We start from the raw sequence: 24,907 nt of genomic DNA, 5'->3' as shown, positions 1-24,907 counted from the left end.
TTGTCTTTCAACAAGTCCGATCAGGAAACAGCTCAGCACATCATTTAAATGCAATCAGGAAATGTATCTACATAGAATTACAGCACAGAAACAGGCCATTCGGCCCAACTGATCTATCCCTATTGGATTTATTAGTGACTATCATAAATTTATGGCCCCAAGATTTGGTCTCCCCCACAATTGGAAACATCTTCTCTCCATCTACCGTATCGAACTCCTTTATAATTTTAAGGTGCAAGATCCCATTTTCTTCTTCCTATAACTGTTCCTCTGTTTCTTTTTCACTTTGTGAGAATTCTCACTCTTTGTCTCTCTCTCTGGATTCTCTTTCTCACTCTTCCCTTTGCTGTCTTTCTGTAAGTCTCACTCTGCTTTTCTGTAGGTCGCCCAATGTCTCTCTGCCTGGCGCTCTCACATTCCTTTACTGACGTACTGAGTTCCTACACTTTTACCTTTGTTAAAGCGCAGGATACACAGGATGGTAAGCAACAAGTAGTGTTCAGGATCTGGTACCAGCATCGAGTGGGCACAGGCTACAAACCCCAGCGTTTGGTATTTTATTTTTAAGACTGACACTGAAAATATCCAAGTATAATAATGTGCTGCAAATAAAACAAAATGTCCAGTGTTGGACCATCAACCACATGACAGCACTGAGAATCAATTCTTGTGATGTACACTAGAAAGGCACTTTTGTTGGGCATAAATGAAGCTATTGTTTATTCATTATTTGTGTTTGGAGCAGAATTAATGAATCTTTCTCCCATTTCTCCATAGTTTAATATTCTATTTTACAATCTCTGTGATAGAAGTGAGAAGATCTACATTCCGCTAGTGATAGCGGTGTGATATAAATGAGACAGTGTTCGTCCATCTGGAGGTAGTGCTGTGATATCACAGAATCGTTGAACAATACTGCACAGAAGGAGGCCATTCGGCCCATGGTGCCTCTGCCAGCTCTTTGGTAGAGCTATCCAATTAGTCCCACTCCCCTGCTCTTTCCACATAGCCCTGTAAACTTTTTCCCTTCAAGTATTCATCCAATTCCCTTTTGAAGTTACTGTTGAATCTGCCTCCATCACCCTTTCAGGCAGTGCATTCCAGATCATAACTACTCGCTGCCTAAAATGTTTTTTCCTCTCGCTGCCTCTGGTTCTTTTGCCGATCACCTTAAATCTGTGTCCTCTGGTTACCGACCCTTCTGCCAATGGAAACAGTTTCTCCTTATTTATTCTGTCAAAACCCTTCATGATTTTGAACACCTCTATTAAATCTCCTCTTAACCTTCTCCGCTCCAAGAGACGAGCTTCTCCAGTCTCTCCACATAACTGAGGTCCCTCATCCCTGGCACCATTCTAGTAAATCTCCTCTGCACCCTCTCTAAGGCCCTGACATCCTTCCTAAAGTAAGATGCCCAGAATTGAACACAATACTCCAGTTGAGGCCTAACCAGTGTTTTATAAAGGTTTAGCATAACTTCCTTGCTTTTGTACTCGATGCCTCTCTTTATAAAGCCAAGAATCCCGTATGCTTTTTAAACAGCATTATTAACTTGTCCTGCCACCTTCAAGGATTTGTGTACGTAAACCCCCAGTTCTCTCTGTTCCTGCACCCCCTTTAAAATTGTACTATTTAGTTTATATTGCCTCTCCTTATTCTTCCTACCAAAATGTATCACTTCACACTTCTCTGTGTTAAATTTCATCTGCCATGTGTCTGCCCATTTCACCAGTCTGTCTATGTCCTCCTATATAAAGCGAAGTGGGGAGTCCACTGCCAGACACGTCTGTTTCATGGTTTATGACCTTTCAGGGACTGCGTGTTAACCTTGAACGTATGTAGTTGTCACGATGTTACAACATGTGGTGTAAACACAGAGTAAATTACACAGTAATTACACATTACAAACGGACTGTTAGATTTACAGAATCACATTCTTTTTTGTTCGAGGCACTGGCAGGAATGGTGATTCGCCGATTCCAAAACTGATGGAAAAGAATAACTCACAATAATGCGTGCGTGCACAACTGTGGGTTGTGACACTACTGTGAGTCAGTGGTGAACCCCAGCTGGCTGGTGCACAGGCATGTCGCCATAACAACTCGTGCTCACGCAGGTACCCTTCCTTCAGGCTGCTTTTTCCTTTAGTTTAAGTAACTGACAATTGCACCACCAGGCACAAGATTATGATTAGAGTTTGCAGGTTCGAGGAAGGGTTGGATTTAGGGTTAGGGCAGAAAGCGTACTTTGACAAAGTGGGGAGTTTATTTTGAGGAGGGAGATGCCGTACTGGGATGGAATCTTCAAGAGCAGTACTGTTACCGGGGACGTTACATTGTGCGACACCAGCTGCCAATCACAGTAAGGTTTTCAAATCTCCCAGTGAAGGGCGACGGGCTCTCCCCCCGGTAAAGGGCGACGGGCTCTCCCCCCGGTAAAGGGCGACGGACTCTCCCCCCGGTAAAGGGCGACGGACTCTCCCCCCGGTAAAGGGTGACGGGCTCTCCCCCCGGTAAAGGGCGACGCACTCTCTCCCCCCGGTAAAGGGCGACGGGCTCTCCCCCCGGTAAAGGGTGATGGACTCTCCCCCCCGGTAAAGGGCGACGGGCTCTCCCCCCGGTAAAGGGCGACGGACTCTCCCCCCGGTAAAGGGTGACGGGCTCTCCCCCCGGTAAAGGGCGACGCGCTCTCCCCCCGGTAAAGGGCGACGCGCTCTCCCCCCGGTAAAGGGCGACGGACTCTCCCCCCGGTAAAGGGCGACGCACTCTCCCCCCGGTAAAGGGCGACGCACTCTCTCCCCGGTAAAGGGCGACGGACTCTCCCCCCGGTAAGGGCGACGGGCTCTCCCCCCGGTAAAGGGCGACGGGCTCTCCCCCCGGTAAGGGCGACGGGCTCTCCCCCCGGTAAAGGGCGACGGACTCTCTCCCCCCGGTAAGGGTGACGGACTCTCCCCGGTAAAGGGTGACGGACTCTCCCCCCGGTAAGGGTGACGCACTCTCCCCCCGGTAAGGGTGACGCACTCTCCCCGGTAAAGGGCGACGGGCTCTCCCCCCGGTAAAGGGCGACGGACTCTCTCCCCGGTAAAGGGTGACGGACTCTCTCCCCCGGTAAAGGGCGACGGACTCTCTCCCCCGGTAAAGGGCGATGGACTCTCCCCCCGGTAAAGGGCGACGGACTCTCCCCCCGGTAAGGGCGACGGACTCTCCCCCCGGTAAGGGCGACGGACTCTCCCCCCGGTAAAGGGTGACGGACTCTCCCCCCGGTAAAGGGCGACGGACTCTCTCCCCCGGTAAAGGGCGACGGACTCTCCCCCCGGTAAAGGGTGACGGACTCTCCCCCCGGTAAAGGGCGACGCGCCCTCTTCCCCGGTAAAGGGCGACGCGCCCTGCCCCCCCGCTAAAGGGCGACGCGCCCTGCCCCCCCGCTAAAGGGCGACGCGCCCTGCCCCCCCGCTAAAGGGCGACGCGCCCTGCCCCCCCCGCTAAAGGGCGACGCGCCCTCCCCCAGTAAAAATACCCTTTGTCCTTCCAATCCTGGATATGTGATTTAAGTTAATAGAGAGACCAATCTCACAAAAATTGACCAAAGTTATTTTTTCCCCTCTGTTAAAAATCCATCACTTATGAAGTTAAAAAAAGGTAATCTAAAAATTAACCAGAAGGCATCACTTAATATAAAATTGGGAATCTTGTGTGGGAAGTATGTCTGTTGACCCACTCAGGATACTTGTGCTGACATGTCCTGGGTACTGAACACCGTTTGGATGGAGTGCGTACATTTTTAAATTTTGTGCCCCAATGCTCCTGATTATATAAATTTGAAAAGTTTCTGTCACATTCAGCACTCAAATACAAATTAAAAATGCAAGTGACCTTCACAAAATTATCCTAGCAAATCAACATTTAGTACATCATCTGTGCTGGAGAAATACCCTTGATTTTAATTAAAGAAATTAAGAACTCATTTATTGGATCTAACAAGCAACTATTCCTTAAATATTCCTTTAAATATAATGTACTTAGTGGTAGGGGATCTGATTCCCGTGTCTAATTCTGATCTTAGCGTAAATAAAAGGTGCTGGACGCAAGGGTATTTACCATGGACCTTGTCAGAGCATTTCTCCCTCATGCTAATTCTCATAGGGCTATATTCCCCATTGGTTCCTATCTTCGGTAACAGCACCTGTTGGAGATGCGGAGGGGAGGAAAGAGAGACTTATTAATGAAACGTATAACGTACTAAGTCATGATTAATCCGAATAAATGTCGCTTTTTTTTTGATTGGATTTTTCACCTGTGGGCCCTGGCTTCAAATCTAGCCCGGCCTCGTGCCCGTGGCGACAAGGGTCTTGCATGAGAAGGGTTTACACTGGTCTCAATCCAATTCCTGGTCAGCATGAGGCCAGAGCACAAAGCCGCCCCTTTAATTTAGCACTAAATTGGCATTCTCAACAACAACAACAACTTGCATTTAAATATCGCCTTTAACGTCGTAAAACGTCCCAAGGCGCTTCACAGGAGCGATTATCAAACAAAATTTGACACCGAGCCACATAAGGAGATATTTGGACAGGTGACCAAAAGGAGTGTCTTAAATGAGGTGAGAGAGGTAGAGAGGTGGAGAGGTTTAAGGAGGGAATTCCAGAGCTTAGGGCCTAGGCAGCTGAAGGCACGGCCGCCAGTGGTGGAGCGATTAAAATCGGGGATGCGCAAGAGGCAACAACTGGAGCAGCACAGAGATCTCGGAGGGTTGTAGGGCTGGGGGAGGTTACAGAGATAGGGAGGGGGTGAGGCCATGGAGGGATTGAAAACAAGGATGAGAATTTTAAAATCGAGGCATTCCCAGACTGGGAGGTAATGTAGCTCAGCGAGCACAGGAGTAATGGATGAACGGGTGCAGATATGAGCTCAAGTTCATGGAGGATGGAAGATCGGAGGCCAGGGGAGCGTTGGAATAATCCAGTCTAGAGGTAACAAAAGCATGGATGAGGGTTTCAGCAGCAGACGAGCTGAGGCAGGGATGGAGACGGGCGATGTTACTGAGGTAGAAGTAGGCGGTCTTGGTGATGGAGCGGATATGTGGTCAGAAGCTCATCTCAGGGATGCCACGGTTGCAAACGGTCTGGTTCAGCCTCAGACAGTGGCCAGGGAGAGGGACGGAGTCGGTGGCTCGGGAACGGGGTTTGTGATGGGGACTGAAGACAATGGCTTCGGTCTTCCCAATATTTAGTTGGAGGAAATTTTCTCACAGGGTGAGTGGAGAAATGTTACACTGGGGTTGCTCTTTCTGAGGTCGGGGCTGAGGCAACTTGTTGGACAGAGTGGAGGGAGCTTTACTGTGCATGTAACTATGCTGCACATGTTCTGGGAGGATGGCCTACTTACTCTATGCAGAAGACCACACTCTGTAACATTGCAGAGATGTAGCTGGCCTGTCAGACCAGAATAACATCACAAGAGTTGGTGAATAAGCTGCCCCTGCATATTTGTACCATCTACACTTAATGAGTGAAAATCTGATGAAACTTTCTTCTCTACATGGTAAAAGGAAAAGGAAAAGAAAGAGAGACTTTCATTTCACAACCTCAGGACATCTCAAAGCACTTTGCAGTAGAATGGTGTACATAAGAACGTAAGAAACAGGACCAGGGGTAGGCCATACGGCCTCTCGAGCCTGCTCCGCCATTCAATCAGATCACGGCTGATCTTCGACCTCAACTCCACTTTCCCGCCCTATCCCCATATCCCTTGATTCCCTTAGTGTCCAAATATCCATTGAACTCAGTCTTTAATGTACTCAACGACTGAGCATCCACAGCCCTCTGGGGTAGAGAATTCCAAAGATTCACAACCTTCCGAGTGAAGAAATTTTTCCTCATCTCGGTCCTCTTAACTTGAGACTACGCCCCCTAGTTCTAGACTCTCCAGCCAGGGGAAACAGCCTCTCAGCATCTACCCTGTCAAACCTTCTCTGAATTTTATACGTTTCAATGAGATCACCTCTTATTCTTCTAAACTCCAGAGAATATGGGCCCATTCTACTCAATCTCTCCTCATAGGACAACCCTCTCATCCCAGGAATCAATCTAGTGATCCTTCATTGCACCCCCTCTAAGGCAAGTACATCCTTCCCTAGGTGAGGAGACCCAAAATGTACACAGTACTTTTGGAAGTGTAGTCACTGTTGTGATGTAGGAAACACGACAGCCAATTTACACACAGCAAGGTCCTACAAATAGCAGTGTAATAATGACCAGATAATCTGTTTTCATTGATGTTGGCTGAGAGATAAATATTGGCCCAAGACACAGGGGAGAACGCCCCTGCTCTTCTTCAAAGATAGTGCCATGGCATCTTTTACATCCACCTGAGAGGGCAGATTGGGCCTTGGTTTAAAGTCTCATCTGGAAGAGGGAATCTCCAACAATGCAGCACTCCCTCAGTACTGTACTGGAAGTGTCAGCCTAGATTTTGTGCTCAAGTCCCTGGACTGGGACTCGAACCAACGACCTTCTGACTCAGGGTGCTAGCACTGAACCACGGCTGACAAATCGGTAAGAACGTTTACACAGAAAGGAGAATTCAGTTTACGTTTTGGTATGTCCTCATTTTCCAAATTAAATATATTCACAGTACCTTATGCATAGGCTTCCAGTTGAGATCTAGATGCTTAAAAGTATTAGGTACCCCTTCAGGATTTTGAAGCTCCTTCTCTATTTTCCGTTTCTCCTGCATTGTCTGTAGGCTGGCTTTGGGTCGTCGAATGTCCCAAAACAATATACAGCTGTGGAAAAGTAATACCGTGAGCATTCTATAGACGTGTACATGCTGACCCTTGGAGAGTCCGTAATAATGACCGGCATGGGAAAATGGAAAATTCACACAGGTGCAGTAAGGAACACTCCTCCAAGGTGGTAGAAAAGGGGCATTTTTGGAACAAAGTAAAGGGAGATTTGCGTATTGCTATGCTGCACCTTGACAGGAAGTGTTTCCTCGCTGACCCTGGGTGATAAAAATTGAGAGGTGCCCCGTTCCCCGCTCAGAAATTCCGAATTCCATCCTAGTTATTTGGATCAGCAAAATTCTGTTCTCCTGCGAACCATCGTTAAAATGGCCTCTCTTAGGCCTAGAAATTCGGCCATGCAGTGCCCGTTTTCCGGGCGCTAAACTGCCTCCCGAGCCTCCGATATGGCGGCCAGGAAGCGCGCGCACCTTTCCGGCCGCCATATTGGATAAGATGGTTTCGCCGGTGTCAGGAGCGCTCCTCGGGGACATTCAAAGGTGGAAATTATTGTTTTAAATTGGGGTTCTGCGCGTCTCGCAGGGCCCTTTCTCGAATTTCGAACGTGCCAGTGCTTCACTCGCACAACACAACATGGCGCTAAACGGCAAGAAGGCCACCCCCCCCCCCCAACTTCCCCCGTCGGCCGTTGTGACTTCGGATGACGTCGCCGAGGGGGGCAGCATGTTGTTGAGAAATAGGATGGGGCCAAGGGTAGATCCTTGGGGGAACTCCGGAGGTAACGGTGGGGGAGAACGGGAAGAGAAGCCATTCATTGCAGGTGATTCTCCGGCTACGACTGGACAGGTAAGTGTGGGACCAGGAGAGCGCAGTCCCACCCAGCTGGTCGACGGAGGAGAGGCGTCGGAGGTGTGGTCGACCGTGTCAAAGGGCTGCAGACGGGTCGAGGAGGATGAGGAGGGATAGTTTACCACGGTCACAGTCACATAGGATGTCATCTGTGACTTTGATCAGGGCTGTTCCAGTACTATGGCAAGGGCGGAAGCCTGATTGGTGGGGTTCAAACATGGAGTTGCGGGAAAGATGGGCATGGATTTGGTATAAATATACACACACACATTTACACACACACACACACATATACATACACACACACACACACATACACACACACATTTACACACACATACACACATATACATACACACACACACACACACATTTACACACACACACACACATATACACACACACATTTACACACACACACATATACACACACATACATTAACACACACACATTTACACACACACACACACACATATACACACATTTACACACACACATATACACACACACACACACACACATATACACACACATTTACACACACACACATATACACACACGCACACACACATATACACACACACACATATACACACATATACACACACACATTCACACATACATTTACACACACACACACACATATACACACATTTACACACACACACATATACACACACACATATACACACACACACATATACACACATTTACACACACACACATATACACACACACATATACACACACACACACACATATACACACATATACACACACACATATACACACACACACATATACACACACACACACATATACACACATATACACACACACACATATACACACACACACACATATACACACACATACACGTTCTAGTAGGAGTCATTGAATCATAATCAGGAGGGCACACACTTGGTTGATTCTTTTCCCCTTCGCTAGCCTAAGGACACAGAGAGCTGTCACTAACATTGTTTTCCTAATTGATATCAGCTAGCTCAGCAAATTCTAAGAACTGAAGCAAGGACCTTCTGATCTTGTGAACGTACCGAACAGAGCCTTTATCTACTAGGCCATTGCAGTGGACCAAATTTTTGTAATTATGACAAACTACTGGTTAACACTACTTTGGTGAATGAATAATGATGACTAGTAGAGTACAAAAGCAAGGAGATTGTGTTAAAATTTTATAAAACACTGGTTAGGATTCAGCGGAATAACGGAGAGGGTTGATGAGGGTAGTGCGGTTGATGTTGTGTATATGGACTTTCAGAAGGCATATGATAAAGTACCACATAATAGACTTGTTAGTAAAATTAAAGCCCATGGGATTAAAGGGACAGTGGCAGCATGGATACAAAATTGGCGAGGGGACAGAAAGCTGAGAGTAGTGGTGAATGTTTTTTTTTCAGATTGGAGAGAAATGTTCAGTGTTGGTCCCCAGGGGTCAGTATTAGGACCACTGCCCTTTTTGATATATATGAATGACCTGGACTTGGGTATAGAGGGTATAATTTCAAAGTCTGCAGATTACACGAAACTTGGAAATGTAATAAACAATGTGGAGGATAGTAACAGACTTCAGGAGGATGTAGACAGACTGGTGAAATGGGCAGACACATGGCAGATGAAATTTAATGCAGAGAAGTGTTAAGTGATACATTTTGGTAGAAAGAATGAGGAGAGGCAATATAAAGTAAATGGTACAATTTTAAAGGGAGTGCAGGAACAGAGAGACCTGTATGTACACAGATCTTTGAAGGTGGCAGGACAAGTTAAGAAGGCTGTTTAAAAAGCATACGGGATCCTGGGCTTTATTAATAGAGGCATAGAGTACAAAAGCAAGGAAGTTATGCTAAACTTTTATAAAACACTGGTTAGGCCTCAGCTGGAGTATTGTGTTCAATTCTGGGCACCACACTTTAGGAAGGATGTCAAAGCCTTAGAGAGGGTGCAGAGAAGATTATTTAGCACAATACCAGGGATGAGAGATGTTAAATGAAATGACTGGAGAAGCTGGGGTTGTTCTCCTTAGAGCAGAGGAGGTTAAGAGGAGATTTGATAGAGGTGTTCAAAATCATGAACGGTTTTGATAGAGTAGATAAGGAGAAACGGTGGCTGAAGGGTCGGTAACCGGAGGGCCCAGATTTAAGGTGATTGGCAAAAGAACCAGAGGGGAGATGAGGAAAAACATTTTTTTACACAGCGAGTTGTGATGATCTGGAACGCACTGCCCGAAAGAGCGGTGGAAGCAGATTCAATAGTAACTTTCAAAAGGAAATTGGATAAATACTGGAAGGGAAAACATTTACAGGGCTATGGGGAAAGAGCAGGGGAATGGGGCTAATTGGATTAGCTCTTTCAAAGAGCTGGCACAGGCACGATGGGGCGAATGGCCTCCTGTGCTGTACCTACTATGATACAATGATAATTGACAATAAATTACATACAAATAATATATATATTTACCAATCAGGAGAACATGTAGCAAGTTGGACGCAAATCCCTTCTACATTCTCGCATGGAATTCCGTACTTTGTTATCTTGAAAAAGAACAACATTATTCTCATCAGTACAATGCAGCTAAGTGATCTATTGTATACAGTGTTACGCACATTCTCTAAGAGACTCTATGTTGCAGATAGTGCCTTCAAAGTCACCTCCAACGTACCTTCAGAGAAACTGTGAAACTTGTAGAGTAAAATGACGTAGACAATTTTCACACAGATTTATTAATGCATTTCCTTTAGGGGAGCACATTTATCGAACTGTTACTGATCGATTCAACTACTGTTTTAATTTTGAGAGTGTTCCCCCCTCCCATTTAAGGACATCTTGCCAACATCACAAAAAAAAAACCCTATTGTTTTTAACTTTTTTCTCCCCCAGTTTTTCACTGGTCCTGTTTGAAATGCTATACTATTGTGAAATAAAGGCACAAGATGCTGCAAATACACAGCAAATCAGTCAGCGTCTGTAAAGAGAAATGACAGACTATGACATTTTGTACGTGTACTCTTTATCAGAACAGAGTGTCAATCTTGGCTCAGTGGTAGCACCCTCAACTATGAATCAGAAGGCTGTCAGCTCTAGCCCCACTCTGCAGGTGTGAGCACATAACAGAAGGCTGACTTTCGCAGTCTAGTACTGAGAGTGCTACACACTTAGATGAGATGTTAAACCGAGGCCCCATCCGCCTTCTCAGGTGGATGTAAAAGATCCCATGGAATTATTTGAAGTAAGAACAGAGCTGTTCTTCCAGTGTCCTGGCCAACATTTATCTTTCAACCAACATCACTAAAACAGATTATCTGGTCATTATCACACTGCTGTTTGGGGGACCTTGCTGTGTGCAAATTGGCGGCTGTGTTTGCCTACATAACAACAGTGACTGCACTTAAGAAGTGGGGTCTCCTGAGGACATGAATAAATGAGAGTTCTTTCTTTCTTACACACTCAAAACATCAGAACCTGTCGTTTCTCTTTACAGATGCAGAGTCAACACGGCTTTGTGAAAGGGAAATCGTGTTTGACTAATTTATTAGAGTTCTTTGAGGAAGTAACAAGCAACGTTGATAAAGGGGATCCTGTGGATGTGGTGTACTTGGATTTCCAGAAGGCTTTTGACAAGGTGCCACATCAAAGGCTACCACACAAAAATAAGAGCTTATGGTGTAGGGGGTAATATATTAGCATGGATAAAGGATTGGTTAGCTAACAGGAAACAGAGTGTAGGCATAAATGGGTCATTTTCAGGTTGGCAAGATGTAATGAGTGTACTGCCATAGGGATCAGTGCTTGGGCCTCAACTATTTCCAATCTATATCAATGACTTGGATGAAGGGACCGAATATATGGTTGCTAAATTTGCTGATGACACAAAGGTAGGTAGGAAAGTAAGTTGTGAAGAGGACATAAGGGGCTCGATTTTACCACCTGCTATCGGGTGGGTTCTCGGCGGGGGGCCCCGAAAATCGGGAAATCCAGGAGCGGGACTGGATCCCGCCTCGATCCCGCCCACTTCCGGGTTCCCCGCTGACGCGCCAGCGTGCGCGCGCAGCCCCCGCTGGTGGGAATCCCGCAGGCAATTAAAGCCAGCGGGATGCCACTTGACAATATTTAGAGAGGTATTTCAGGTCATTAACTGACCTGATTAAGGGGCTATGTGGGATTTTTGAACAACATGGGACTGTTTCCCACACTGGGGGAAACACTCCCAGCTCGAATGGACGTGTTGCAGCTGTCAGCCTGTGGCAGCTGCAAAGGTCCATTTGACAGGTGGGTGGGGGGGAGACCCTCAACCATTGCAGGAGGCCACTCTGTCACTTGGGACAAAGTTTGGCCTCCACCACCCTCCTCCTGACGGTCAAAGTCACCAACCTGCACACTTACCCCGGGGTCCGGAGACATGTACCTACCTTGCGGACCCCCTCAGATGTACATCTTGCGGATGGGGGCCGCCGTAGCTGCAGGCATGACCTCCTCGGAGGGCGAACAGCATCACCAGCCTCGCCATCCACGCCGTCCACCTCTGACACGTGGAGCTCCACAACACAGTGCTGTGACACATCCACCTGTACAGCAGGAGGGAGGGCTACCGCAGAGAGAGATGCGTCGCAGAGGGCACTACCCTCGCCACAGGTTCCACAGACCGAGGCTCAGCCTCCTGGACCTCTCTGAGCAGCAATGCACACGGAGGCTCAGAGTCACTCGACATGTAGCCGTGGATATCTGCAGCCTCTTTCATGCCGAGCTGCTCCTGGCTGGCCCGAGCACCATCTTCCTACCTGTCGCTGTCAAAGTCACCACTGCCCTCCCGAACTTCTCCTCCGCAGCCTTTCAGGGTGCAACCGGGGACATCGCCGACGTCTCTCAGTCGTCTGCGCAGAAGAGCCCTGCAAATACACCTACACCCACTCTGCAGTGACACAATGGGTGGCATCAGTGGTGGGTCCTCATAGTGATACCCAGGAGCGGGCATTATTGCACAAACCGGACAGGATTCGCGAGGACATGGCAGTAGTGGTGCCAATATAATGTGTGATGTGAGTTGTTCTGAAATTCAATATAAGTAACAACCATGACAAACCCTCAAACACCCTTGTGCATCCCCTTCATGCTCACGACACGTTTGCCTTACGCTGCCTACTGCACATATGTGATGCATGCCCTGTGGCTGCAGCACAGGTGGTGGCAGGTTGAGTGAGGCTGGCCGTGAGAGAGATGCACGAGAGGGTGAGTATGGGATAGAGCCATGAGATTGTATGAGGATTGGGTTGCGTGGTAGTGGCGGGGTGAGTACTCGCGAGGTGAGTAGGTGCAGGTAAGATGAGGATGAGGTTTGAGTGGGTATGAAGGGTGATGTGACAGAGTAGTGTTGGCAGTGCTGAAGGAGATGTGGGGTGGGGGCAGTGATGTGGCAGACGGAGTGTAGGGGAAAGACTACGTGTTCTCACTGTGGCTGACCTACTGAGGTCATTGGACCGCCTCCTGCACTGTGTGCAGGTGGGCGATATGTTGGTGGTGCAGGTGACCCCCTCTGCCACCTCGAGCCAGGCCTTCCTGGTGGCGGAGGCGGGCCGCTTCCTCCCGCCCACCGGGTGGAAGATCTCTGTCCTCCCCCTCCTCCTCACCCCATGTATTGATACCTGGGGTGAGGCATCATTAAACTGGGAGCAGCCTTCCCCCTGGGCTGCTCCATGCAGTCATCTTTTCTATTTTGTTGCAGCATCTGTCAGTGGAGGACTGCCCCTTTAAATAGAGCGCCTCCAGCTGACAGATCTTACTGCGCATGCGCAGCCCGCCCGACGTGCAGACCAGCAGCGGGGAACCCGGAGGAGCAGGTAAGTGAATCCAATTAGTGGTTTGCCTGCTACGATCGCACGGGAGACCCACTAATTTCACCGGGCGCGTTACCCGCGCGCCCGCTAGCCCATCCACCGGGAACCCGCACCCCTGGTAAAATCGGGCCCAAGGAGTCTGCAAAGGGATATAGATAGGTTAAGTAAGTGGGCAAAAATTTGGCAGATGGAGTATAATGTGGGAAAATGTGAACTTGTCCACTTTGGCAGGAGGAATAGAAAAGCAGTATATTTAAATGGAGAGAGATTGCAGAACTCTGAGGTACAGTGGGATCTGGGTGTCCTAATACATGAATCACAAAAAGTTAGTATGCAGGTACAGCAAGTGATTAGGAAGGCAAATGGAATGTTGTCATTTATTGCAAGGGGAATGGAATATAAAAGTAGAGATATTTTACTACAGTTGTACAGGGCATTGGTGAGACCACATCTAGAATACTGTGTGCAGTTTTGGTCTCCTTATTTAAGAAAGGACATAATTGCTTTGGAGGTGGTTCAGAGAAGGTTCACTCGACTGATTCCTGAGATGAGGGGGTTATCTTATGAGGAAAGGTTGGACAAGTTGGGCCTGTATACACTGGAGTATAGAAGAATGAGAGGTGACCTTATTGAAACATATAAGATTCTGAGGGGACTTGAAGGGGTGGATGCTGAGAGGATGTTTCCCCTTGTGGGAGAGACTAGAACTAGGGGCCACAGTTTAAAAATAAGGGGTCTCCCATTTAAGGTGGAAATGAGGAGAAACTTTTTCTCTCAGAGGGTCGTGAGTCTGTGGAACTCCCTTCCCCAGAGAGCGGTGGAGGCAGGGTCATTGAATATTTTTAAGGCTGACTGAGATAGATTCCTGATGAACAAGGGAGTCAAAGGTTACAATAGGTAGACGGGAAAGTAGGGTTGAGGTCGTAATCAGATCAGCCATGATCTTAACAAACGGCAGAGCAGGCTCGAGGGGCCGAATGGCCTACTCCTGCTCTTAATTCGTAGGTTCGTATGATTTGATCTGTATTTCCTGCATCTCTAGTTTCTATTTCAGATTTCCGGCATTTGCGGTCTTTCCATTTTATTTTATCGTATTGTTGCGCACGCTTCAAACCGACCAGAGCGTTCGCTTCTGACTGCTGCCCCCTCCAGCCCCCTCCCCCAATTTTGTAGTTATGCAGCTTGAATTCCAATCTTCCAACCTTGACTAAACTCATCTGATAACATCGTTTCCAGTTCTCTGCCTGTCACGCCCCGAAGACCGAGAGCGCTGGGGTTTTAGTCGTTAACAACGAGCAGGTTTACCCGACGCTGCCGATTTCCGTCCACTGGGAAACAAAATCACCGAGAAATATGCTTTAGTTAGTTCCTTATCATCTGTCAAATGGATCTGGGGGGGGGTGGTGGGGGGGTTTCTGCCCCTCCCCCACCCCTCCCCGCCCCCACCCTCCACCCCACCACCACTGGACAAACTTGTCCACACGCCTTGCCAGATGAAGTGAGGATGACCAGTGTCCTAACTGCTGCACGTTGGTAGCAGAATGGTGACCCTCATTTGGCTCAAGCTGCCAATCTTATCCACCGAAACTCTCTTCTCCACCACCACCTCCTCCTCCCTCCGCAAAACTAGTAGAAGTAGACATACTTGCTCTCGAGGCAGTACAAAGAAGGTTCACTCGGCTAATCCCGGGGATGAGGGGGCGGACATATGAGGAGAGGTTGAGTAGATTGGGACTCTACTCATTGGAGTTCAGAAGAATGAGAGGCGATCTTATTGCAACATATAAGATTGTGAAGGGGCTTGATCGGGTGGATGCGGTAAGGATGTTCCCAAGGATGGGTGAAACTAGAACTAGGGGGCATAATCTTAGAATAAGGGGCTGCTCTTTCAAAACTGAGATGAGGAGAAACTTCTTCACTCAGAGGGTAGTAGGTCTGTGGAATTTGCTGCCCCAGGAAGCTGTGGAAGCTACATCATTAAATAAATTTAAAACAGAAATAGACAGTTTCCTAGAAGTAAAGGGAATTAGGGGTTACGGGGAGCGGGCAGGAAATTGGACATGAATTTAGATTTGAGGTTAGGATCAGATCAGCCATGATCTTATTGAATGGCGGAGCAGGCTCGAGGGGCCGATTGGACTACTCCTGCTCCTATTTCTTATGTTCTTATGTTCTTAATTCATATTAGTGCATTTCTGAGGTGGTGTGGGGGGACAGGAGGTTAAGGCATATTGTCGTGACAGAATACAAAGAACTTTTGTTTGAATCTAGTTGTGCTGTACCCAACCTTGGAGTTCGATGCTGACAATGACCAAAGCAAGATTTCATTCCCCATCACGGACACCCGTCACCTAGGAAAGCGGACAAAATCACCAAAAAACATGAAGTTTCATATCAAAAGTCCCCTTTACCTCAAAGTGATCGGGCAGCCAGCATATATCGGTGACGACTGCTTTGTGTCCATTTTCTATTGATGACACTGCGCAATGGCGAGCAATGGGTACCTCACAGGGAGGTGCAGGGTCCAACTCGGGCTATAAAATAAAACACAAAGCTTTACCTAACATCCATTATCCAAATTTCCAAAAGCTGTCGGCTTTGACAATCAGTTTGATGAGGATGATATCAAAGGCCTCAAAAATGAACTGCACTTGAAATTCAAGGAAAATGACAAAGGCCTATTTTAACAGCCCACTAATTTAGAGAATCTGCACAAAATGAGCATGTGAGCCAATTTTTAAAAAACTCATTCTCGTGATGTGGAAGTCACTGACAAGGCCAGCGCTTATTGTTCATTCCCAGTTGCCCCTGGAGAAGGTGGTGGTGAGCCGCCTTCTTGAACCGCTGCAGTCCGTGTGGTGAAGGTTCTCCCACAGTGCTGTTGGGAAGGGAGTTCCAGGATTTTGACCCAGCGACGATCAAGGAACGGTGATATATTTCCAAGTCGGGATGGTGTGTGACTTGGAGGAGAACTTGCTGGTGGTGTTGTTCACATGCACCTGCTGCCCTTGTCCTTCTCGATGGTGAAGGTTGCAGGTTTGGGAGGTGCTGCCGAAGAAGCCGTGGCGAGCTGCTGCAGTGCATCCTGTGGATAGTACGCACTGCAGCCACGATGTGCCGGTGGTGGAGGGAGTGGGTGTTTTTGGTGGTGGATGGCGTCGAGTTTCTTGAATGTTGTTGCAGCTGCACTCATATAGGCAAGTGGAGAGTATTCCATCACACTCCTGACTTGTGCCTTGTAGATGGTGGAAAGGCTTTGGGGAGTCAGGTGTTGAGTCACTCATCGCCTCTGACCTGCTCTAGTAGCCACTGCATTTATGTGGCTGGTCTAGTTGAGTTTCTGGTTAATGGCGACCCCCAGGATGTTGATGGTGGGGGATTCGGCGATGGTAATGCCATTGAATGTCAAGGGGAGGTGGTTAGACTCTCTCTTGTTGGAGATGGTCATTGCCTGGCACTTGTCTGGTGTGGATGTTACTTGCCACTTATGAGCCCAAGCCTGGATGTTGTCCAGATCTTGCTGCATGCGGACACAGACTGCTTCATTATCTGAGGGGTTGCAAATGGAACCGAACACTTTGCAATCATCAGCGAACATCCCCATTTCTGACCTTATGATGGAGGGAAGATCATTGATGAAGCAGCTGAAGATGGTTGGGCCTAGGACATTGCCCTGAGGAACTCCTGCAGCGATGTCCTGGGCTGAGATGACTGGCCTACAACAACCACTACCATCTTCCTTTGTGCTAGGTATGACTCCAGCCACTGGAGAGTTTTCCCCCTGATTCCCATTGACTTTAATTTTACTCGGGCTCCTTGGTGCCACATTCTGTCAAATGCTGCCTTGATGTCAAGGGCAGTCATTTTCACCTCACCTCTAGAATTCAGCCCTTGTCCATATTTGGACCAAGGCTGTAATGAGGTCTGTAGCCCAGTGGTCCTGGCGGAACCCAAACTGAACATTGGTGAGCAGGTTATTGGTGAGTAAGTGCCGCTTGATAGCACTGTCGACGATACCTTCCATCACTTTGTTGATGATTGGGAGTAGACTGATGGGGCGGTAATTGGCCAGATTGGATTTGTCCTGCTTTTTTTGTGGACAGGACATACCTGGGCAATTTTCCACATTGTCGGGTAGATGCCAGTGTTGTAGCTGTACTGGAACAGCTTGGCTAGAGGCGCAGCTAGTTCTGGAGCACAATTCTTCAGCACTACAGCTGGGATGTTGTCGGGACCCGTAGCCTTTGCTGTATCAAGTGCACTCAGCCGTTTCTTAATATTACATGGATTGAATCTAATTGGCTGACGACTGGCTTCTGTGATGGTGGGGATATCGGGAGGAGGCTGAGATGGATCATCCACTCGGCACTTCTGGCTGAAGATGGCTGCAAACACTTCCACCTTCATGACTGGATGTGGCAGGACTGCAGAGCTTTGATCTGATCCGTTGGTTGTGGAATTGCTTAGCTCTGTCTATAACATGCTGCTTCCGCTGTTTAGCATGCATGTAGTCCCGTGTTGTTGCTTCACCAGATTGTCACCTCATTTTCAGGTACGCCTGGTGCTGCTCCTGGCATGCTCTTCTACACTCCTCATTGAACCAGGGTTGGTCGTCTGGTTTGATGGCGATGGTGAAGTGAGAGTGATGGTGGTAGTGTCACACGACACAGTGGAGGGTGTCCTCAGTGTGAAGACGGGACTTGGTCCCCACAAGGACCATGCAGTGGTCACTCTTACCAACACTATCACCGACAGATACATCTGCAACAGGTAGATCGGTGAGGACGAGGTCAAGTATGCTATTTTGTTGTGTTGGTTCCCTCACCTCGTGCCACAACCCCAGTCTGGCAGTTATGTCCTTCGGGACTCAATTAGCTCAGTCAGTGCTGGCACTATCAACAACAACAACAACAACTTGCATTAATATTGCTCCTTTTAATGTAGTAAAACGTCCCAAGGCACTTCACAGGAGCGATTATCAAACAATGAGATATTAGGACAGGAAGCTTGGTCAAAGAGGTGGGTTTTAAGGAGCGCCCTAGAGGAGGAAAAGGTAGAGAGGTGGAGAGTTTTAGGGTGGGAATTCCAGAACTTAGGGCCTAGGCAGCCGGAGGCATGGCCGCCAATTGTGGGAGGATGAAAATCGGGGATGTGCAAGAGGCCTAATCTTCCTTGCTCGGGTATACAGCGAAGTGGCCGTGTTGCACGTGCAATTAGGAGATACTATATACCTACCTATCAGGCCTGCACCATGATCTTACATTAAATCAGTATGGATTTCCTGCAGCAGGATGAGAATTCCAGGAACTGTATTTGTAAGCTCCGAGGATATTGCATCTGGTGCTATTTGGGCCAATTCAATTATCCTCGACATGTTAGACTCTCACGTTAACTCTCCCAAGTAAGTTAACTCAAATTCCAAAAAAGGACGTGAGCATCGGAAAAGTTCTCATAGACTCTGTGCGGTTTCTCTACAAGAGGTGAGCAAACCAGATGTTTCTAAAGCCCCCCCCCCCTAGTTCTGACCTGACTCTCCAAGCCAAGAGTGAAACCAAAAGAAACAGAGAATGAAATGAGACCTGTGGGACAAGATGTGTTAATAGCCGTACTGGTCACCGTAACCAAGGCGGCCGTACTGGCCACCGTAACCAAGGCGGCCGTACTGGCCACCGTAACCAAGGCGGCCGTACTGGTCACCGTAACCAAGGCGGCCGTACTGGTCACCGTAACCAAGGCGGCCGTACTGGTCACGGTAACCAAGGCGGCCGTACTGGTCACGGTAACCAAGGCGGCCGTACTGGTCACGGTAACCAAGGCGGCCGTACTGGTCACGGTAACCAAGGCGGCCGTACTGGTCACCGTAACCAAGGCGGCCGTACTGGTCACCGTAACCAAGGCGGCCGTACTGGTCACCGTAACCAAGGCGGCCGTACTGGTCACCGTAACCAAGGCGGCCGTACTGGTCACCGTAACCAAGGCGGCCGTACTGGTCACCGTAACCAAGGCGGCCGTACTGGTCACCGTAAGCAAGGCGGCCGTACTGGTCACCGTAAGCAAGGCGGCCGTACTGGTCACGGTAACCAAGGCGGCCGTACTGGTCACGGTAACCAAGGCGGCCGTACTGGTCACGGTAACCAAGACGGCCGTACTGGTCACCGTAACCAAGTCGGCCGTACTGGTCACCGTAACCAAGGCGGCCGTACTGGTCACCGTAACCAAGACGGCCGTACTGGTCACCGTAACCAAGATGGCCGTACTGGTCACCGTAACCAAGACGGCCGTACTGGTCACCGTAACCAAAACAATGGCCCAGATTTTTGCTGTCAAAGTAACAGTGAGGCTAATGGCGCTCACCGTTATTTATGCACAAATCGCACAGCAACTTCAGGCAACGGGGGAGATGTGTGGTTAAACGCAAAAATCCGGAAGTTGCTGTTCGAGATGTGCCGCTCCACCGTTAGCGTTGTGAAAACGGCGTCTCGCTGTCTGCCTCACCACTGAAATACATTGAATGGCGTGAAGTTGCTGTATTTGTGCGGTAGATACGAACTAAACTCACCATAGAAAGTTAGGGCTTGTCCATCTCAGTCTAAGCACCTTTTTAACTGCATGATAAGTGTTAATTACTGCCAGTCAACCTCTCTGGCACTGAAAATTAACTATTACAAGTCTGGAGTCTCATTCCTTCAGGTTTTAATTGTTGTTGGAGATTTTTTTAAAAAATTTTTAATTAACATTTTTAAAAAACTTTTTCTTTCCCTCTCTTTATTTCTCTTTCTGTTCCTGATTTGACATCGATTTCACCCTCTCTAATTTACACTTCCTCCTTAGTCCTTATGCTGTTAATTTCACAATCCTTCAATCTGATTGGTGGAGGAGATACCCAGTTGCCTGCCCCGTTCACTCAGGTCCCAGATGCCCTGTAGGGGGCGCCGCGCCATTTCCACCTCCCACTTCCAGCAACTTGAGGCCCAAAATATCACGGAGATTAAACAGGGGCGAGGGCGAGTCGAACTAACGGCGGACGCTGTTCGCTGACCGGCTACAGCAAATTCTGGGCCATTGACAAAACAATTTCGAATTGCCTTGCTGAAATCGAGGTGAGTTCCTGTTTTTAGGATAGCATGCAGCCACCTGGAGTCATCGGTGTGTGCCGACAAACATACTTTTTTATATACATTTGTCAGCGAGCCAGAAGAAAAGTATTTTGTACTTTCTCAACAGGGGGATTATTGCCAACTGAGAGTTAAGCAAAGCACTAACCCATTACAGCTAGGCTAAACTGCTGGAGGATTTGCACTAATCACCACTAGTTCTATGTGCATTTGTTGACATGACAACAGGGTGCAGCCAGGGATGAGGACAAAACGTCTCATGCAATTGACCCTAGGAGCTTGAAATACAAAACGACTGGGAGAAATTACACTGGTGTGCCAATAGACATAAAGTTCCCACAACCCAATGGATGCCTCAACAACTCCATTTAAGCAATTCGTGATTAACTTTATGTTTGACGTCCTGCCTACAAGGGAAAGAGTTGCAGGTGGATCATGGTTTGGGACAAAGATTCACAGGCAACAGATGTGGCAGATGAAGCTTTGCCGCTAGCAACATCCCCTCCAGCCTCTAAGCTCTGCACCTTGTCTTTCCAAATGTTAATGATAGTGTAGTCAGTGAATGTTCCCCTCTTGTTCCTTCTAGGCTCCAGATACGCCATTCTGTGCACCCCCTCTACATGCGTGAAATGAAGAATCACCACACAGCCTCTTACTCTAGTCTTTCCCAGAACCTCAAAACTGTGGAATTCGTGACTTCTGTGTCACCAAGTATCATCTGTGATTCAGTGGGTAACACTCTGAGTCAGGTCGTGGGTTGAAGTCCCACTCCAGAGACTTGAGCACAAAAAATCCAGGCTGACGCTCCCAATGCAGTACTGAGGGAGTGCTGCACTGTCAGAGGTGCCGTCTTTCGGATGAGACGTTAAGCCGAGGCCCCGCCTGCCCTCTCTGGTGGACATAAAAAAGAATCCCGCGGCACTATCTCGAAGAAGAGCAGGGGCATTCTCCCCGGTGTCCTGGCCAATATTTATTCCTCAACCAACATCATTAAAAAACTGATGCACTGCTCATTATCACCATTGCTGTTTGTGGGATCTTGCTGTGCGCCAATTGGCTGCTGTGTTTCCTACATTACAACAGTGACTACACTTCAAAAAATACGTAATTGGCTGTAAAGTGCTTTGGGACGTCTAGAGGTCGTGAAACGCACGATGTAAATGCAAGTTCTTTCTTTTTTCCTTCAGGTTTTCCCTCCCCATTCAATCTCTGGGCTTTTAAACCCAAGCCTGGCATCACCTAGTCACTACTTGCCCCACATGCCTTGCCTTCGCTTTTGCACTTTTCAGCCTTGGGGTGATGTCGTAATACGGTCCTGGACGATTCACCTCCTCAGTTGAAAGGAAATTGTGCAGGTATTTTGGATTGGTGCCGAATGTTGAGGTCTGGTGTGCTCAAGGTATAACGGTGGAGATTTGGGCTGAGCACCAGTAATTGTGGCGCTGCTCCATCGTGTGGTCGTGTGGAGGACTCATCTCACTGATGGCGTTGATGGTACAGCCAGTAGCAACACGCTGCTGTGTGTCTGTCTGGGTACTTTACTGCACAAAGGACAAATCGACAAAAAACTAGCACTTTTAATGGGGTGAAGCATGCCAAGGCGGAGAGGTCAGGCCCAAGAAATAAGTTGGGAGAAGAACTAGATCAGGTGGCTGAAGGCACGGTCAAAGAAGTTAGTTTTATGGGGATTTCTGAAGTCGGGGAGAGATGTAGCCAGGCGGGAGGGGGTTTAGGACCATGTGTGTGCGTGTGCGTGATGGCTGCCATCTCGTTCATCATTGAAGAGGAGGAAACACATGGTAGACTTGTTTAATGTAACGGGTCATTTGCTGTCTTCCTTCCGGATGTCTCTATGTCGCTGCCTATCTATCTCTCTCTTTTTTTGGGGGGGGTTTGTATATTCGGTGGCCTTGTAGGTGACACCTCTCTGTCTGCTCACTGTGATTGCCTTGGCAACGGGCAGTAATCACCAGGCATTGTTCTGTGATTTATAAATGCGTAGGATTCGAAGATTTCATTTCCACAACATTCACCTGAAGGAATGTTGAAGAAGCCTCCGAAAGCTTGTGAAATTTAAAATAAATTTGTTGGACTATAACTTGGTGTTGTAAAAATGTTTACAATTGTCAACCCCAGTCCATCACCGGCATCTCCACATCATGGCTTCCAGTAAAGACAGAGCCCTCCCACGCAAAATCCCATGGTTCCTTTCTAGTGGGCTTAAACGGGTGCCAAGGGTAACTATTTTAAAACGCGTGTTGCTCGTGGGGCAGAATTTTCCTCTTAACTTTAATGCACATATTTGTGGAGCATTCCGTAGCCAAGAAGCATTATTTTATTTAAAGCAGCTAGAACAAACTTCTTTTACGAACAATGGCACCAGTGCCACGTGTCAGGGAAAGGGGCATGTCCAAGAGCAGCTGCCAGTTAGATGGCAGCATGTAAAGTTTTTTTTTTATTCGTTCATGGGATGTGGGCGTGGCTGGCGAGGCCGGCATTTACTGCCCATCCCTAATTGCCCTTAAGAAGGTGGTGGTGAGCCGCCTTCTTGAACCGCTGCAGTCTGTGTGGTGAAGGTTCTCCCACAGTGTTGTTAGGAAGGGAGTTCCAGGATTTTGACCCAGTGACGATGAAGGAACGGCGATATATTTCCAAGTCGGGATGGTGTGTGACTTGGAGGGGAACGTGCAGCTGGTGTTGTTCCCATGTGCCTGCTGCTCTTGTCCTTCTAGGTGGTAGAGGTCGCGGGTTTGGGAGGTGCTGTCGAAGAAGCCTTGGCGAGTTGCTGCACTGCAGCCACTGTGCGCCAGTGAATGTTTAGGGTGGTGGATGGGGTGCCAATCAAGCGGGCTGCTTTGTCCTGGATGGTGTCGAGCTTCTTGAGTGTTGTTGGAGCTGCACTCATCCAGGCACACACCTGACTTGTGCCTTGTAGATGGTGGAAAGGCTTTGGGGAGTCAGGAGGTGAGTCACTCGCCGCAGAATACCCAGCCTCTGACCTGCTCTTGTAGCCACGGTATTTATATGGCTGGTCCAGTTAAATTTCTGGTCAATGGTGACCCCCAGGATGTTGATGGTGGGGGATTCGGCGATGGTAATGCCGTTGAATGTCAAGGGGAGGTGGTTAGACTCTCTCTTGTTGGAGATGGTCATTGCCTGGCACTTGTCTGGCACGAATGTTACTTGTCACTTATGAGCCCAAGCCTGGATGTTGTCCAGGTCTTGCTGCGAGCAGGCTCGGACTGCTTCATTATTTGAGGGGTTGCGAATGGAACTGAACATTGTGCAATCATCAGCGAACATCCCCATTTCTGACCTTATGATGGAGGGAAGGTCATTGATGAAGCAGCTGAAGATGGTTGGGCTCAGGACACTGCCCTGAGGAACTCCTGCAGCAATGCCCTGGGGCTGAGATGATTGGCCTCCAACAACCACTACCATCTTCCTTTGTGCTAGGTATGACTCCAGCCACTGGAGAGTTTTCCCCCCGATTCCCATTGACTTCAATTTTACTAGGGCTCCTTGGTCCACACTCGGTCAAATGCTGCCTTGATGTCAAGGGCAGTCACTCTCACCTCTGGAATTCAGCGCTTTTGTCCATGTTTGGACCAAGGCTTTAATGAGGTCTGGAGCAGAGTGGTCCTGGTGGAACCCAAACTGAGCATCGGTGAGCAGGTTATTGGTGAGTAAGTGCCACTTGATAGCACTGTCGACGACACCTTCCATCACTTTGTGATGATTGAGAGTAGACTGATGAGGCGGTAATTGGCCGGATTGGATTTGTCCTGCTTTTTGTGGACAGGACATACGAAGGCAATTTTCCACATTGTCGGGTAGATGCCAGTGTTGTAGCTGTACTGGAACAGCTTGGCTAGAGGCGCAGCTAGTTCTGGAGCACAAGTCTTCAGCACTACAGCTGAGATGTTGTCGGGGCCCATAACCTTTGCTGCATCCAGTGCACTCAGCCGTTTCTTGATATCACGTGGAGTGAATCGAATTGGCTGAAGACTGGCTTCTGTGATGGTGGGGATATCGGGAGGAGGCAGAGATGGATCATCCACTCAGCATTTCTGGCTGAAGATGGTTTCAAACGCTTCAGCCTTGTCTTTTGTACTCACGTGCTGGACTCCGCCATCATTGAGAATGGGGATGTTTGCAGAGCCGCCTCCTCCCGTTAGTTGTTTAATTGTCCACCACCATTCACGATTGGATGTGGCAGGACTGCAGAGCTTTGATCTGATCCGTTGGTTGTGGAATCGCTTAGCTCTGTCTATAGCATGTTGCTTCCGCTGTTTAGCATGCATGTAGTCCTGAGTTGTAGCTTCACCAGGTTGGCACCTCATTTTTTGGTACGC

The 24,907-nt window shown here is 48.3% G+C and overlaps 1 protein-coding gene across 1 annotated transcript in view; it reads right to left on the bottom strand.

Moving 5' to 3' along the window:
* Positions 1-24,907, bottom strand: part of dnai3 (dynein axonemal intermediate chain 3) — an 87,123-nt gene that overhangs the window by 23,705 nt on the left and 38,511 nt on the right. Inside the window, exons 13-16 of the mRNA XM_067989803.1 lie at positions 15,849-15,971; positions 10,067-10,140; positions 6,636-6,783; positions 4,098-4,182 (exon numbers count right to left, since the gene is read on the bottom strand). Of these exons, the coding sequence (XP_067845904.1) occupies positions 4,098-4,182; positions 6,636-6,783; positions 10,067-10,140; positions 15,849-15,971 (430 nt within the window). The remainder of the gene's footprint in view (positions 1-4,097; positions 4,183-6,635; positions 6,784-10,066; positions 10,141-15,848; positions 15,972-24,907) is intronic.

Source organism: Heptranchias perlo, chromosome 9 (genome assembly GCF_035084215.1).
Source record: "Heptranchias perlo isolate sHepPer1 chromosome 9, sHepPer1.hap1, whole genome shotgun sequence".
Lineage (NCBI taxonomy): Eukaryota > Metazoa > Chordata > Chondrichthyes > Hexanchiformes > Hexanchidae > Heptranchias > Heptranchias perlo.
Note: the sequence above shows the minus strand (reverse complement) of the source record. Positions and strands in the feature narration are given on the sequence as shown.